Source organism: Kryptolebias marmoratus, linkage group LG2 (assembly GCF_001649575.2).
Source record: "Kryptolebias marmoratus isolate JLee-2015 linkage group LG2, ASM164957v2, whole genome shotgun sequence".
Classification (NCBI taxonomy): Eukaryota; Metazoa; Chordata; class Actinopteri; order Cyprinodontiformes; family Rivulidae; genus Kryptolebias; species Kryptolebias marmoratus.
Window position 1 is genome coordinate 36,613,231 of NC_051431.1, and position 17,180 is coordinate 36,630,410.

General features: G+C 38.7%; 2 protein-coding genes and 1 long non-coding RNA gene across 4 annotated transcripts in view; 1 reads left to right on the forward strand and 2 right to left on the reverse strand.

The window, feature by feature from the left end:
- The window catches only part of LOC108245177 (signal transducer and activator of transcription 5B-like), a 42,748-nt gene extending 41,065 nt beyond the window's left edge, over nt 1–1,683 (reverse strand). The window contains exon 1 of one of the 2 annotated variants that reach the window (XM_017431869.3): nt 1,350–1,683. The gene's annotated coding sequence lies outside the window, so the exon portion shown is untranslated. The remainder of the gene's footprint in view (nt 1–1,349) is intronic. The other variant, XM_017431870.3, reaches the window with a different exon arrangement.
- A 6,589-nt stretch (nt 1,684–8,272) lies between these two features.
- LOC108245169 (caveolae-associated protein 1) overlaps nt 8,273–17,180 on the reverse strand; it is a 26,318-nt gene continuing 17,410 nt past the window's right edge. Inside the window, exon 2 of the mRNA XM_017431861.3 lies at nt 8,273–9,983. Within this exon, the coding sequence (XP_017287350.1) occupies nt 9,108–9,983 (876 nt within the window). The 3' untranslated portion in view covers nt 8,273–9,107. The remainder of the gene's footprint in view (nt 9,984–17,180) is intronic.
- On the forward strand, nt 9,981–16,541 carry LOC119617656. Its single transcript, XR_005234004.1, has 2 exons — nt 9,981–14,713; nt 16,109–16,541. It is a non-coding gene; the product is annotated as an uncharacterized LOC119617656 (long non-coding RNA).

Here is a 17,180-nt window from a genome sequence, read left to right on the forward strand (position 1 = left end):
TTTTTTGAGCTATGGTCTTAAACTTTTGATCAGCTGAAAAAATCCTGTTTGAGTGTAAATGCAGTTTTCAATTAATTCCCCGCTCAAAAATTTTTGTCTCTTACACTGATTTGTTCTTTTAACATTGTGAAGCTCTACTTAGAACCTTCTTAAGATCCAATAGTGCAAAATGCATATTCTTGCAATTTTTTGACTGGTCTTAAGATTTTGATCAGGAGTGTATATTGAGCCAGTTTCATGAGGCAGTAGCTGAGAGTCATTCACAACACATACCTAGAGGGTGACATCTCACAATACTGCAACAATATTTTCTAGGTTTGACAAAAACGGCTTCACCTCTGTCCTAATCTTAGTCTAAAACTCTAGCATGAAAGGCAGAGTCATTCCTTCAAGGAATGTTGCGCTTTTAATTGTAAGAAAGTGTACAGAATGGAGGTAAACCTAATACAAGAAGCTGCTTAACTGTTATATTTTGTCGATTTTTTAACCATTGTACAATTGTATCCACTACATTGTACCCTATATTAGAGAGCAAAGTATCAGACAGATCAAATATCTGCATGTTTCTGAGAACAGAATTAATTTTCACATTAATAATTCATCACTGTTTCTGCTCACATGCTTAACAATTATTAACTGTGTGGCACGTTTCTACCTGAATGCTAACTGTTAGCCCATAAAACACAAACCCTTCACTGTGTTAACACTATGACCTAATTATTATTCACTTCCTACAATAATAACAAAGGATTAATTGTATAGCACTGTTTTACAGAGTTTTGTAACACTGTTTTAAACGGGTGGATGTTCATCACAATTAAAACGTCTGCAACAAATCTGACATTTAGAACCAAGAGGAAAGTTTTCTGACTTTTAAGAGGATGAATTTGTTTTTAATTTCAGTAGGCTGTCACCAAGCACTGCCGAATTTAAACAAACATATTAAAAAACCAAAGTTTGTAGTGTTTTGACAAAATGCGTTTTGTTCAGCTCGAAGAACAGCACGTTTTATTAGTTTTACCTAAAACTTAACAAGAGTTTGGATGGCGTCAGTCAGCTACAGTAAACTTTATAGTGGCTTACCAGTGCTACACGTTACACTTGTACACTTGGGATTACTTGTAAATGTACATGTATGTTTAGTTCTGAAAGGATATGCATATGCCGAATGAGGAAATGATGAATTTAATGGTTAAAAGTTAGGAACTTTGTAACCTAAGCTAGCTAGCGAAGCTATTCCGCTAGCTAGTGTAGCGCAGTGGGGGAGCATCGAGAAGCAGCACATAGTCCCGAACAAAACTCCTCTTCCTGGTGCAACAAGTTGATCCATTACGCCGTCTTTAACTCACCTTGTCGGAGACTGCAGCTCCTCGGCGAACAGAAAACCTTTAAATCGTACTAAGCCTAGCCTGTCATCGCGTTTCTTTTGCCTTCTGCTTTCTGGTAAATAAGTTGCTGATTTGCAGCTAAAAACGAAAGGATGTGGGAGATAAACTTCCGAATTACGACTTCAGCCCACAAAACCGCGCTAAATTAACTCATATCAGTCTGGTAAACGTAAGCCCGTCCCTTACTAGTATTTCACTCGGATTTTTAGTGTTAGTTTATGCGTTTGACTGGTAATTTAACATTTTATTTTTGCTACGGAGCGATCTATTTCCGGGTGTTTTGTTGCGGGTGCTGCCCCACCTTTTGGTAACTTCTGGGCGTCGAACAGTGAAACACCCACAGGTGTCTGAACCTTTCGGTGGCCTTGTGCTTGTGCTGTATGCAGTTTAAATGGAAACAAAAGGCCCGGGGCCCGTACAGGAATGCTTATCGCCCAGTCATGAAAGAATTTTCAACAAAAATCCCCTTATGAGTTATAGCTGGTTTGGTAGATGTGTGAGCGCTCCCAGTGCGTGTTGTGAATTACACTCACCTACTACTACATCAAATTCAAGCTCAATTTTTAGAAAACTGGCTGAGTTACAGTCACTTTTGTATTTAATAAAGTCGAATGTGCTGTGGTGGGCATCTTGAATGAAGTAAACTCCTAAATATGATCAGTTGTAGATGTGCATCCAGTACTTGTTTACAGGAGATATTTTGCTAACAGACAGGTGATGTTGACGCCACCAGGTAATGCCAAAAATTGAAGCAAAAATATTGCACAATGTGCAGCGCTCAGGATATGTTTCGGGCATGACTCTCAGCTACAACCACACCCAATTTTAGCTCAGTATTTGTGAAATTGCCCGAGTTATAGCCACTTTCGAGTTTGGTAATGTTGCTTAGCTGTGGCAGCCATCTTGAATTAGGGGGACTCCAAAAGTTAATCAGTTGTAGCTGTGCATCCGATGGTTGTTTTGTGAAACTTTCCTTAAAAACCATCCAGCGGTTCATGGGATATTTTGCAAACGGTACAGACAAACATAATATGCACACCAACGTGGGCAAAAACATGAACACCTTTTCGCTCAGCAGCAGGTGGTATGTCGAACAAAACAGGCACTTCAGGCAGGACATGACATTTAAACCAGAAGAAGAAGGAACAGATTCTAAGATGGAGTGAGCCGAGCTGCTGTAGGGAAGTATAATACACAGCAGTGAAAGATTTCACAATATTCCTGAAGTCAGCATGCCAACTGCACATGCTCTCAAAACTTGCGACGTGTGGAATTATGCTGTGTGATAAAGCTGCACATTTCAGAGTGTACTTTTATTGTGACCAGCCTAAGGCACACCTGTGCAATAATCATGCTGTCTAATCAGCAGCTTGATATGCCACACCTGTGAGGTGGATGGATTATCTAGGTAAAAATGGAGAAGTGCTCACTAATACAGATTTACACTAGTTTGTTAACAATATTTGAAAGAAAAAGGCCTGTTGTGTACATAGAAAAAGTCTTTGATCTTTGATTTCAGCTCATGAAAAATGGGAGCAAAAACATTTATGTTTTTGCTCAGTATATATGGACGCGACATATTATGGTGTGGCGCCGTCTGTCCATCTGGCCGTGGACAAGAAACTGTCCACGGGCAGATGGATAACCCTTTAACATAGAAATGTTGAACTGCACAGCTATACACTTCATGGGTGGGGGATGATCCCTATTGATTTTCAAGGTCACAGGTGACCCCTTGCTGCAAACCTTATCTATTCTCCAGCTTGTCATACAAGTAACATAGAAATGTCAAACCCTAGCGTTGTATGTACTGTTGGTGGTACTCTTGATCATAATCTATTATGTCTAAACCCCATTATGAAAATATTTGACCATCAAAACTGGAGGCCCTCTAATTGTTTTAACCAATACTCAACCCTTTTCTGAACCCACTTTGTCCTGTTCAGGATCACAATCTTCTGGTGAGAGGCAGACACACCCCAACGGCAGGCTTCCACTCCAGAGACAGTCTACCACACACACACACACCTACACAAGATCAGTTTGAAATAGCCGATTGACTCTTAACATGCATGTTTTTGGGACTGTTGGAGGAAACCGGAGTACCTGGAATAAACACACACACACACACACACGAGGAGAGCATACAAACAGCCTAGGGTTTGTAGACCCCAGCTGAGGTTTTAACTTGAAAACTTCTGGATGCTGGGTGAGAGTACTAACCACCACACCACAGTGCAGCTACATTTAAAAAATAAATTAATTTAAAGCACATCAATGAGAAAGTGATGCTTCTCTGTGACAACACACTTCACACTATCCTAAAATTAGAAAATAATTTTCTTACAAAATCCAAAGGAAATTATAATGAGAATCATCACTTTTACTTTTGCTTTTTCTGTTTTCAGAGGTCGCCACAGCAAGTCATCCTCCTCCATCTAACTCTGTCTTCTGTGTCCTCTGTCCTTACTCCAACTACCTCCATGTCCTCTGTAACTGCATCCATTGCCCCTTTTCCATTGGCTCTACTTGAGGAGCCCCGCTCCACTCCACTCTACTCTGCTCGGCTCTGTAAACAATGCATTGCGTTTCCAGCCACCAGTCTGCTCAGTAGCAGAGGAATGCCTCCTTGTGTTGGTGGGAGGGGGGAGGTGGGGTCCAAAGCCGCACCGTGCGCTACCGCATTTGTGTAAACAACGGAAGAGCTATGGACAACTTTGGCTCTGTGTTGTTGCTGTTGTTTGAGCTGCTGGGGATTTTCCTGAGACTTCAGGAAGAGAAGCACAGTGGAAAAAAAGCTCTGGATGCCGCGATTGTTGCACGGAGTAGGACAGCTGTTATCCACCGGACATTTTAGGCTTTACAGCGCCTGGGGGACCAACATTGCAGGGTAAGCTAACGCTGTTGTTTATAGTCCTATTACTTCGCTACCGTTCCAAAATTGTCTATCAGTGTTTTCTTCGCTCTTCTTACGCTTCAAGCTGACCACACCCACGACCAATGAGTGAACAGGAACTAGCTTGCGTCACCTACGAAAGCAGGGTCGCCCGGTTGGACCCTGCTTCGAAGCAGGGCCAAAAATTACCGGGGCTGGCCTCAAAAAAGTCCTGTGGAAACGCTCGCAAAGCGAGCCGAGTAGAGTGGAGCCGAGACTGCACAATTACAACCAGTCCTCCATTCTGAAATAAAAGTTTCTTAATGATTTAAGAGGAATATTTTATTTTATGGCTTTTTATTCCATAACATACATGGTTTTTTTTTTTTTTTTTTAAATCTACGATATTTTGCTATTCTGGGTGGTGTGACTGTCTTACAGCACAGTTTAAAACTTATGTTCAGTCAGATCAGCTCTTCTCCCCCCTGATATCTGACACCCACTTCATCTGGTATGTCCTCAGTTTCCATCAGGCAACATCAAGTTAAAATTAGTCATGACAAGCTTCAGTTACCTTTATGTTTTGCAGTATTTTTTCACAAATATTGAAAACTTGGTTCTGTGAAAATTTAGCTTGTATTAGGATAACATAGCTGTACTGTTCTCTTGGCAGTTAGAAGATGATTAAATGTTTAATAAGTTAAAAAAAATTCCCACGATGCACCATTTCTGGCCTCCTTATATGCACTATAAATAGATGCAGATGTAGACTCGAAGAGATGATAAAAATCAAAAATTGTTTTAAAAAAATGGGAGTTTTTTATCTCAGTGTAATGTAATAATGTAATCCTAAAGTTAATATTCATAAGATAATGATTTTATTGCAGACAGACTCAACAAAACACCAGAACTGTGAAACAGATTGTGTTTATTCATTTAATCATTAGTGGTTAAGCAGTACATGTGAAAACAGACAAAACCTTTAGGTATTAGATTTGATGTGGATAATACACCACTAAAACTCTCTACTGCAGCAATGTTTTAGAAAGGCTTGAATATTTAATCCTTACAAAAATTTCATATGTCTTTCACTTGATGCACTGTGGAAAAACAATAACCAGTTTAGTGTTAATGAAGAACAAATGCAGAAATAAATGGCAAAAGTTCTGATAAAGATAATATTCTGCGCTGCTGTTGAGTCACTTTACATAAACATAAGTTAAAAAAATGAAATGATGAAAAATAAACTTAGAGATTAATGTGGTAAACTATTTAAACAGTTTATCAAAACTTTGTTTTTTCTCACTTAATATGTCAAATGTATTGTTTTTCAGATAAATTATACCTATGAAAGTATGACCCTTCTTTTTTATGCTGAATTCAGAACAGAATTTAATAATGTACACTGTGTTAGCTACAAGTACATTTGAACAGCAGAGGAAATATTTGGGGAAAAAATGGCCTGTAGAAAAAAGAAAACACTGGGAAGGAACTATTGCAATGGAAGTTGTGAACACTAGGGTTCAGTATGAGACAACAGAGACTTTTAAAAAGGTTTAATTTAGAAACAGTTTGTTTAAAAACAGGTTGTTTGTTGGTAAAAAGTGAATCTGAACCGTATCTTACTGAGGTTTGTGTGACTTGCGTTACAGTTTGTTTGTGGAACATCCTTAAACAACTTATTAAATGTTTTAATGAAGTAAAATCTCAAAAGATATTTATGAGAAATAATAATTAATGAAAACTGTGCAATCTAACTTTTATTGAACTGTGTTTTACTCTAAATAACATGGATAATGGCTGCTCTTTCTGGTAAAAACAGGTTTAAAAAAGTGTCTGTGCCAGCGATAAAAAGGAAGCGGAACAGTGGGCTTGCATACAAAGCTTAAAACAATTACATGTGCTCCTCAAAACTTAGAAGTGCTTCTACATTGGGTACATGAAGCAGAGTTAGATCCAACTCAACTGGGTTATTTAAGCAGCCAAGGCGAGAGAGGAATGGTTTTGGTGTGAAATATATAAGGTTGATTTAAAAAAAATCATTATATGCAGAAAAATGTGTCCATTTGGTTGTCAGGAATCAAGATTATTTTCAAGAAATTATATCAAAATCTAAGATAAATCATTTCTTTCCACTTGAATTGCAAAGAGTTCTTACATTAGTATTATGGTGCAATAATAACCTGACTGAGTTATCGCTCATAATTCACACCATCCATCCTTTTTCTTTAACCGCTTTTCTGTTCAGGGTCAAACACCAGCAGTCACTGTATGAGAGGAGGTGTGGGGGGACACGCCAGACAGGTCTCCAGTCCATCACAGGGACACATAGAGACAAACAACCATTCATACTCTCACCTACAGACAATTTAGAGTTACCAACATGCATGTTTTTGGTCTGTGCGAGGAAACCAGACTACCCAGAGAAAACCCCAAGTGTGCACAAGGAGAACATGCAAACTCCGCCCAGAAAGACCAGGGGGCGATTCTGTGACCTTCTTGCTGTGAGGCAACAGCTCTAACCGCTGTGCCGTGCCGTCTAATTCGCCCTCTGAATATATTATGTCTTTCTTTATATCCCTCAGCATCACAAAACAGCTAGAAACTTTTTATACGGACTCAAAGGTACTCATTGCAATGCCATGAAAACCTGTAAAAAAATTTGATTCAAAGAGTAAATAACAAAATTTGCGCTCTTTGTTTTTCATATTGATGTGTTTTTAAATAGAAAGAACTGTAAGCAGAATTTGCAAACCACTGCCATCTACTACATGTATTTGTGTACCTACGAAAACAGCCGAAGTGACTGAAAATAGGTCGTTGCCATTGTCTCAAGCCGTTTGGGATTGAGAAGTCCAACAATTTTTGATGTACTGGAACATATTTATGCTTAGATTTGTTGAGTAAAGTATGCCATCATCCCACAAATTGGAGATATAAACGTTCCAAGTGTTTAAGTGGTAAAACCTACTGGTCTAGAAGAAATTCCGCAAAAGCTGCGAGTGTTTGAATGCTGAGCTCTGTCACTATGGTGCTCCATCGCCCTGTTTGATAGCTGATATTTATTCTTGACAGTTGTCTTACTCATTCTTCCTTTCTTTAGCATATTTCCACCTAAACATCTTCAACGTTCTACATTTCTCTGATTTCATCATGTTTGTTTACCTACACAGACTTCAGCCAGCCTAATGTAGGTCAATCAAGTGACTCAAGCTTCCTTTAGTTTCATAGTTTGCAATGAGTACCTTTAATATTTTTAAAATAATGAAATATAATTCTTTAGCATATAATTTGCAGAGAAACAAACAAGATGGACCCCACTAATATGATCCCCAACTTAGCTCCTTTTTTCTTGGTTTTAACTTCGGATTTTATCATACACCTGAAATCAGTCTATGAATGCTGAGACATAGAAATGGAAACCCCCTTCTGCTCCTTTTAGCTGCTAAATTTGAGGGATAATCTATTATGTTAGTTATTTATCAGTCAAGGACAGAGCGCAGGACAATGGAAAAACTACTAGCAACTGCAAATTATGTAAATAAAAAATAAAAGTAGGCCCAAATGAAATGAAGTGAAGTGCCTTAAAATGGTAGTAAAGACGTTTCAATTTGTGGTTCTGTGGAAGGTTTGGAAACAATCAAAATCCTAATTGTTGTAGATAGCTTTTTGAATGACCTTAGTTTAAAGAAATAGAAATTCTGACCTGAACAATGAGACCAAAGTGGGTTACTGTTTTCTTAAACCAATTTCAATCTTAAAAAATTCATTGTGTAAACATTATTTTATGTATTTACTCTGCTGTCAATTTCACATTACAGCTATATACAAAAAATTCTATGCTTATTTTCAAGAGCTAATGGAGGCTGCAGAAGCTATCAGTAGAACGTCCTGTGCGGTCTGGGTGACTTCCTGCAGGAATATCATAATACTTCTTCTGGAATAACTCTGTATAGCAAAGCTGATGGAAGCGTAAAAGTTTAAAAAATAGTGTTTTCATAAACCATTCATGAACATTTACAGTTGTTTTAAGACAGCAGCAATCCACTTTGGGCTTGGCTTTGCTTCAAGTACCCATTAGCTTGTCAGTCCAGTAAGAACTGAACTCTATTTCCCCAAACTAGGATCATTTAAAGAGCTATTTACAACACATGACAAAATAATTGTTCCTAATCTTTTAACAGGACCCCACTTCAAACAATCTGAACTATCAGTTTAATTGTTCATCCTTTCTTATAGTTAGCAAGAAGAGACTCCTCTAGTTGCAAATAAGACACAAATAATCAGTTAGATCTAGCCCGCATCTATCTTACTGATTAAAAAAAAAAATGTTGGCGACTAACGGCTCAAAATGGCAACACACAAAACTAATGTGTCACAACATAGGGGCTATTAGTACACTGTACATGCAGTCTAAATCCTTGGAGCCAATAGGGCCACTGAATTTTATTTATTTAAATTTTTTTTGGTGAATTTGCCAGTCAAGCTAGATGGAGACAAATGCACAGCCTAACTCACGAGAATAACAAGGCAAAGTACCAACCTTTTAATTCAACTCTGTTTAATGGGGTGTAAGCTTTTGGTTGCTCATTATCTGCCTAATTATCAGACTGACACAAAAAAAAAATTCACTGCCATGACAAAATGGTGTTTGCACATTTATAATTAATATCATGAATAATGGCCAGATTGATCATAATAAGACCCAAATTGTATACAGTTGTTGTTGAACAACCCCTTTTGATCCCCCAAACCATTTTTAGGTTTAACAAAACCTACATAAAACCAGAATCTTAGCGTTGGGGCGAAGGATTTGTTGGGATATTGGCAGATTTTCTTGCTTCTTAGTCGCTGTCTCTTTCCTCGTTGTCTTGCAAAACATCATGGCTGTTTTCCTCATCTTCCTCCTCTGCATCGGCCTCCTCCTCATCCCCACCTCCATTCATTATCTCCAGATCAACCTCCACTTCAGCGTTGTCAACCTCCACATCCTCCCCGCTTACGAGCTCCACATCCCTGGACACCTCCACCATCTCGGTACCTTGGACTACCTCAACAGCACCCTCCCGGACTTTCTTCACATGGAAGGTGAAGGGGGGCACCTTGTACATGGCAGTCTTGGAGCGAGCATAAACAACATGGTCTGGCGTGAAGGCCTTCTTCACCTTGTCGCTGGATGTCTTCATCTTCTGTTTGCGCTCAGGATTTACGGTCATGCGTGTTCCAAGTTTTCCCATCTTCTTCTCAATGTTGTGGCGTGTCTTCTCAAGATTTTCTTTCGTCTTCTGCTTAGTTTTTTCTAAATTCTCCTTGGTTTTCTGCCTGGTCTTCTCCAAGTTCTCCTTCGTCTTCTGCTTTGTCTTCTCAATGTTCTCCTTGGTTTTTTGTTTGGTCTTCTCCAGATTCTCTTTTGTCTTTGCTCTGGTCCTGTCCATCTTCTCCTTTGAGAAAACCGTCTTCAGGTTTTGCATGCGTTGCAAGCTGCTGCGCTTCATGCGCTCAGCACGGGTCTCCTCAATGGTCTCAATCTCCACACCCTCCTCATCTGATGAGAGGTCTACATGGGGTTTGTCTTCCTTTTCGCCCTCCTTTTCATCCTCTTCATGCTCGTCCACAGCTTCTTTGAGCTCTAACAGACTACCTCCTCTGCTTCCTGATACAGACTCAGCCATCTTCATGGATTTAGAGATGCTAAGCTTGGAAGGAACCTTAACTTCATCCTGTGGAGAGAAGAACATAAACAATTTTAGTGTCAAAAACTTATAAAAGTTAAAAACCTTGAATATGTCGATGATCAAGTGAATGTGGAAAACAAACTACATTTGCTTGAAATGTTAAAACTATGACAATACTGCCATATAAAGTAGTGTATGATGTATATTACAGAAAAATGTAGCATTATTAGGTTTTTTTAATAGTGCATTCACTTTAGCTCAATCCACTCATCTTTGCTTTCCAAGAGGTCAATTGTGTATTTGTTGGCTGGTGCTGATTAGAGTAAGTGTACTGAAGGTCTTTCACTAAGAGCTGCTTGTTGCTGCAAAAACAACACATATAAACCATGTAATGTTGACTTGAGTGAATAAGTTAGAACTTTAGGATAGAGCTATACGTAGAAGGAATGCCACAACTAATTTTGACATGAAAGTATGTCTATATGAACTTTTTTCTCTCTCTCTCTCTTTCATGTCTACATGTACACAGAGGCTTAAAAAGATTAGAGTTGCCAGTTAGGATTGTCTGAACAATAGAGGCCAGCCAAATCTGAAGATGTCATTGCTTACATTTAAGTCCCAAATAAAATGTGACTTGTACTGCATAACTGAGATTTGAACTCCCAAATTCCTAGAAGACAGGGGGAATATTATTTGATATGACTTCTGACTTATGAGCTGAATCTATCCAGGGTTTAATATGAGAAAGACAAGTCATAAAATTAGCTGCTTGGATCAGTAGGTTTTATAAGCATGAACAGTTCAGTGTCATCTGCATACTGTTTAACCAATAAAAAACTTCCTCTAGGATATGTACTTATCTGTTTGTCTGTCTAGATAGTAATATACACCAAAAGTAGGATGCCAGTCAAATATAGAAGTGGGCCAACAACTGACCACCGAGGTACACCACAACTCATTTAAGCCACTGAAGATGAATTATCATTAAGAGGGATGTCAAAGGTAGAGCTGAGACCTTAAATTTAACATGACTGCAAGAGGTTACTGTGATTAATGTGAATGTAAAAGAAGGCCTTTGAATCTAAAAGAACTCAAACTGAGATGTCTTCAACACTTAGAAGAGTCATAGTTTGTTTATTTTTGATTTTTTTGTACTTAGTACTTAGTTGTGTGTACTTAGTTTGGTTTACTTTGGATTTGGTGTTTTGGCATTTTTGATAATTTAGTCATATTTTTATTTTTGTTTGTTTTACCACCATGTTTTCATCTCCTTACACACCACCTGTTTTTCATTAGTAATTAGCTCACCTGTCCTCACTCAGTAATCCCTTTCTCCAGTACATAGTCTCTTGGTTTTCCTGTTCTTTGTCAGATCCTCTGTTTACTAGTGTATTTTGCCAGTCTTGTGACTTCATCACTTAGCAGCTTTCTGATTCTTGTTTTGTGAGTTTGGGCCCTTCCCATCACACTCCATGACTAGCAGTAGAGAATTAGGCATTTTTTTTACAAGCAAAATCTTTTACTTTCTAAGATTGAAAGGACAGCTGGAGATTGTAGGTTTGAGGCTTAGGTCACTTGATGTAAAAAGAGATGGTGCAATGAGAATTTTTTTTTTTTAATATTCTATTTGATAACTATGTTGGACATATAAGATGTTTTACATCTGCATACGTATGCGTGACCTGACTCCTGATCGAGTATTCCTGTACAAAGACACTGCACGGTGTTCTCTGTTCTGCTGTGTCCCACCCTTTTCTGACTGTTTGCTTGCCAGATGAACTAGTTTATCTCCCTCATATGCACTCTTCTTTCTGTTAGAAGAATAATGCTCTTGCTTGTTAATGAGGGAGTAGGAGGGAGTGGCAAGAGGAGGAGAATTTCTCCCGGGCTCCCAAATGTCTGCATCTATTACCCGTTTATATTGTTTTGCTCTCTCTCCCCCCGCTATAATGCTTTTATGGTCAAAACAGGAACACGGTAGAGCCAGAACAAAAGAGTCCCAGGGAGGGGGTGAGGGCTGGGGTAAGGTGTGGAAAATGGAAATGTTTTTCTGCTGTCATACGCATAGAGTAATAGCACAAGTGGAAGGATTTTTCAGAGTCTTGGAAAACCATCTGTCCAGCAGGAAGATGATAGCATCAAAGTGTTAGTTGGAAAGTATAGGAATGAGAGCTGAGGGTGGGGGCAAATCTATTGTGTTTGCGTGCAGTGATTGGTCATTTTATGGAGGTATTGTACTACAGTATCTTGGGTAAACTTGACCTTGGAGGAGGGATTTAGGCTTTCCTGAACAGCTGTGTTGATGGACAATGGGAAAAAGGAAAATACCTGCCAAGCTCAAGAACAATGCTTTGGTCCACTTAAGTAAAGTCTCAGATAAGGCCTTACGCAGATCCTTTTAAAAAGGGTCAATTTTAATGTTGTACAATTCCTTTCAGCATTTTTTTCTGAAAAAATATAATTTGAGTTTCTCTTGACGAGTATGATTCTTAAAGATAAAACCATTTAACAGTGGTGAAGACAGAAAAACGGTGTTAAATGCCACTGAAATTGTCTTAGACGTTAAAACTAAACAAACTTTTTGTAGAACTGTAATGAATTCTTTTGTACAAATAAACCATTTGATTTGATAACTATAGGAGCAAAGTTTATCAAAACTTCAGCAAGCAGCATTGTCCATGTGGAAATTACAACGTACAACAAATTCTATTGCGTTACTTTTTTATATCAGAATACAAGCTTTAAAAAATACCATTAGGCTAATTTTACTGCAGCAATTTTAGGTTTTAAGGATATATACTAATCAAGCATCAACTTTGAAGGTCATGTCTACCATAGGACCCATCTAAAAGTTGTTTTTAAAGTAAAGTGTACTTGTTTCTGAAGACAAGTTTGACTTCTCAGAGGGAAGGACATCTCTAGGATAGCCCCTGTTTGCACAAGAGTACAAGAGAGCAGAGAGAATTTCATGCTTTCTGCTCTTATGTGTGTCCAAAGTAAATGGAAAGAGTTGTAGGAAGCTCAGGCATTCACCTTGGTGTTTGGACTTCCTGACCCTCCTAATTTAATGTGACATTGTTCTCAGAGGCAGCCACTCCAAAAACAGGAAGGTACGGTCAGAACCATGGAAAAGAGACGAAGTATGTAATGGTTCTCAGTTTGTTTGTGTGGTTGTCAAGGCAAGGTGAAGGCAAGGGGGTTGAGCTGTTACAAAATGTGCACAAGGAGACAAATTCCATATCTGTTTCAGTCTGAAATTACAACACAGAATCTGGGAGGGAAGTTCAGTTGCAAAACAGCAAATCACTTTTAGTATGGGTGTGTGTGTGTTGTGGGGGTTCACATCATGGAATGGGAGCTTTCCTCTCTCATTCTCCAAACACTCATCATCATGATCTACAGGGAGAGAGGAATCCTGCCATAACCTGGCCTTCTCTATTTTTGTTTTTCTTTCAACCTAAACCACGAGGAACTCCCCTCACATTATGGAAAACCAGATGTGTGTGTGCGTGTGTGCATGTGAGAGACTAACTGTATGACCAGCATGCTGTATGAAGTTTATTATTTCAAGTTCCATTTTATGCACAGTGGAAGATTTTACAGCAAATTCAGTAACACAGAAAACTCTCTGGATACAAACTGCTACTGGAAAAAGAAAACTCTGAGCAGATTGAAATAAAGTAAAATAACATCAGACTTCAAAATTTCATGATGGTTCATGTGAAAGCTATTTTATAAACATTTACTTTACTGTCAGTTTCAAAACATATTAACAATTATAGAATTCTGTGGTTATTTACAAGAGCAAATATTGACAGCTAGCTGTAGTTTTTCCATCAGAAAAACCCTAACATATGAAACTAACAAGATGTAAGGGTTAATAGTGTTCACTTGAATCGTTATGAAAGTTTTGAGATTGGAGTTGTTTTCAGATGACACCAATCCACCAATCCCCACTCTGACTAGCAATTAGTTTGTCAGAATCAAATGCTATTTTTCCAAACTGAGGTTGTTAAAAGAGTTACCTACAACAGATAGCCAAACAAGTTTATTTTATATCCTTCTTCAGGCTTATAAAACAACCCCTAACTCAGCTCATCTAATGAGTTCAAAGGTTTTCTCAACTCCTCAGTACCATCAATGTATACTGGGCTATGCTCAGCACACATGCATTAACATAGCAACACGGACGATGTTAGCTTTGCATTTTTGCAGCCAAAACCAATTCAAGATGGCTGCCGCAGACAGTTGACCTTAGAAAACACCCAAATGGCTATAATTTACAGATACTGAGCTAAAATTTGTTGTGGTAGTAACTGAGAGACAGTGACAACACAGACTGGGAATTGCATCTCATGCGATTGCCCATAACTTTTTAAAAAAAAAGTTTTTACAGAAATGGCTACAACTTTGTAATTTCTTATTATAAGTTGACTTTAGTCTAAAACTGATATGGACCGCAGCAAGCGATATGCACTCCTTCAAGGAATGCTATTTATGTGCGAGATGTGTATAGCCGTGAGCCAACAAAAGCACCTGAGTGTAAAAACAATTGAAAATATAACTGTGACTCATATCTGTTTCTGTTAAGGAGCTGCAGGTCTGTTCTGAAGAAACAGTTTACACACAGACCTCATTGGTACAAGACTGACAATAAACTGGGCCTTAGCCAGCCAGGCCAGAGATACACATAAACCGAATGACAGAGATGAAGCAAACACACAAAATCCAGCCCCGCAGCGCCTTCCTACAGGATGCTTTGGTGGTATGTAAAGGTGTGAAGCTTTTTTTGTTGTCTAGATACACCAGTACACCATCTCTTTCTCTCACATGTACATTCAAGAAATACTTTATGCAAATTTCATTACAATTTGTTTATGAGATATTTTGTTAACTAATAGACACATAAACTGTCTCACACACAGTCATGGTCAAAAACATGATCACACGTTTGCTTCTGGCTGCGGATGATAATAATTTCTCATGTGACCTTTGGCAGCATTATGAATGAGAGTAGCACTCTATTGTCAGATTAAAACGTAAAGAACACCTGATAAACCTAAAAACACTGTAAGTTTCAGTTAGAAATTGTTTTTTTGTTTGTTTGTTTGTTTGTTTTTATTCTATAAAAAAGTTAAACCAAGTATGCTAGGAAAATAGATCCAACCGTGCTCTCTCTGTCCCTCCTGGGCTCTGTCTACAGTTCTTCATGCTTGGCTAACAGAGACGTGGACATTAAGGGATGGCAGTGGCCATCCCCATGGTAACCCTCTGTTATTCTTTCCAAAAACAATGGAGGCTGATGCTTACTGAAAGATTTATGAAGCTCCAGAAAAAGGGCCTCATCCTCTTCTGTCAGCTCCCGTCCTGCACATTGCAGCAGTTTGTCCTTTGGTTTAAAATAAGTTGTTTGATTCTATTTCAGTATCTTTCCTAAAGTGTTGAAAACACTTTTAGGTGACCATATGCTACCTTGCTACCTTAGAGACAAAAACTGGATGATTCCTAATTTTCTGCTTTTAAACTCAGACAAGACAGAGGTAATGGTTTTCGGACCTGAGCATCTTAGGAACAAACTCAGCATTCTTTCACTTAATTTGGCCTTTAATTAAAATGCTGCTGCCAGAGTTCTGATGAGAGTTAAGAGGCGAGATCATATTTTTCCAGTTTTAGCTTCTCTCCATTGGCTCCCTGTCAAATTCAGAAGAGAATTTAAAAACTTTTAACATACAAAGCTCTCAACAACAACCAAGCTCCATCGTATTAAAGATCTTATTGTTCCATATTTACCTAAGAGAGCACTTTGCTCTCAGACTGCAGGTCTACTTGTGGTTCCTAGAGTTTCTAAAAGTAGAACAGGAGGCAGAGCTTTCAGTTCTCAGGCTCCTCTCTTGTAGAACCAACTTCCAGTTTCTGTCCTTGAGGCTGACACCCTGTCTGCTTTTAAGACTAGACTTAAAACTTTTCTTTTTGATAAATCCTATAGTTAGTGTGGGTTTGGGTTTCCTGGACTATCCCTTAGTTCTGCTGCTATAGGCATAGACTGCTAGAGGACAAACTGACCACATTTCCTCTCTCTGCTGCTGTCTTTAGTTGCTCTACTCTCCATGTTTATACATAGAATTATTTATATTTTTAACATGTGTTTTTCTTTGTTTTTCTATTTGTAGAAACTCCACCTGGACCAGTCATTCTGTGTTTGTCTCTTTCTCTTTCCTGTCCTCTCAATCCCCAGCCGGTCGAGGCAGATGGCAGCTTGTCCTGAACCTGGTTCTGGTTCTGCCGAAGGTTTCTTTCTGTAAAAGTCGTTCCTTTCCACTATCGCCAATGTGTTGCTCAGGAAGGAGGGTTGCGACAAAGTCAAAATTCAACATAATCTGCTGGTTTCCTTAGATAGATAACTGTTACTATTTGGCATTTCATAATGTCCTGTGTGTGAATGTATTGTATTATAATTGGAATTGAACTGACTGTAGTTAGATTTGAATCTGGATCTGAACTGGATTCATCATTTGGACTATTTTTTTCTTTTGTATTGTTCTCAGAGATTAATTTTGTTGTGGATTGGAGTTATACAATGTAAATAAACTGAACTGAATTGAACATATATCTTTGAATGTCTAGAGATCAAAACCTCAGCCAGCCCAGTGATAACATTTGCAATAGCTAGAATAACAAATAGCAGCAACCACTATCTGTAGCACTTCCTCTGCAGCTTGTGGGGGCACTTCCTGCTAGAACATCACAATATTTCAGCTGGAATAACTGTAATTCAAAATTAACAGTGTTGTAAAGGTTTATAAAACAGTGTTCACATGAAGTAAAATAAAATCTTAGAGACTGGAGTTGTTTTAGGATGGCTTGAGAAAACAAGATATTAATTGTTCATCACCTCTTTAGAAGATATGAACAGTCATTTTGTCACAGCTCCATCTGTTCCTGCCACGCCTCTTGCCACAGTCACATAACTTTCCACAGTTCTAGTCACGCCCATGTTGCCATGCCCACACAATTAGCCTCATCTGTTTCACCTGTTCCTGTCTCTTTAAATACCCACAGCTCACACACCCCAGTGCCAGATTATTGAAAGCCACCAAGCAAGTAGATGTCCAGCGTACTCCTCTCGTCCATGCCTGATCTTGACCTTTGCCTGTCCCTCGACCATCGTCTCTTGCCTGCTCCCTGCCTGATTCTGCTCTGGACTCTGATCTCCCGTTACCGACCTTGCTTCGTACACCTGGA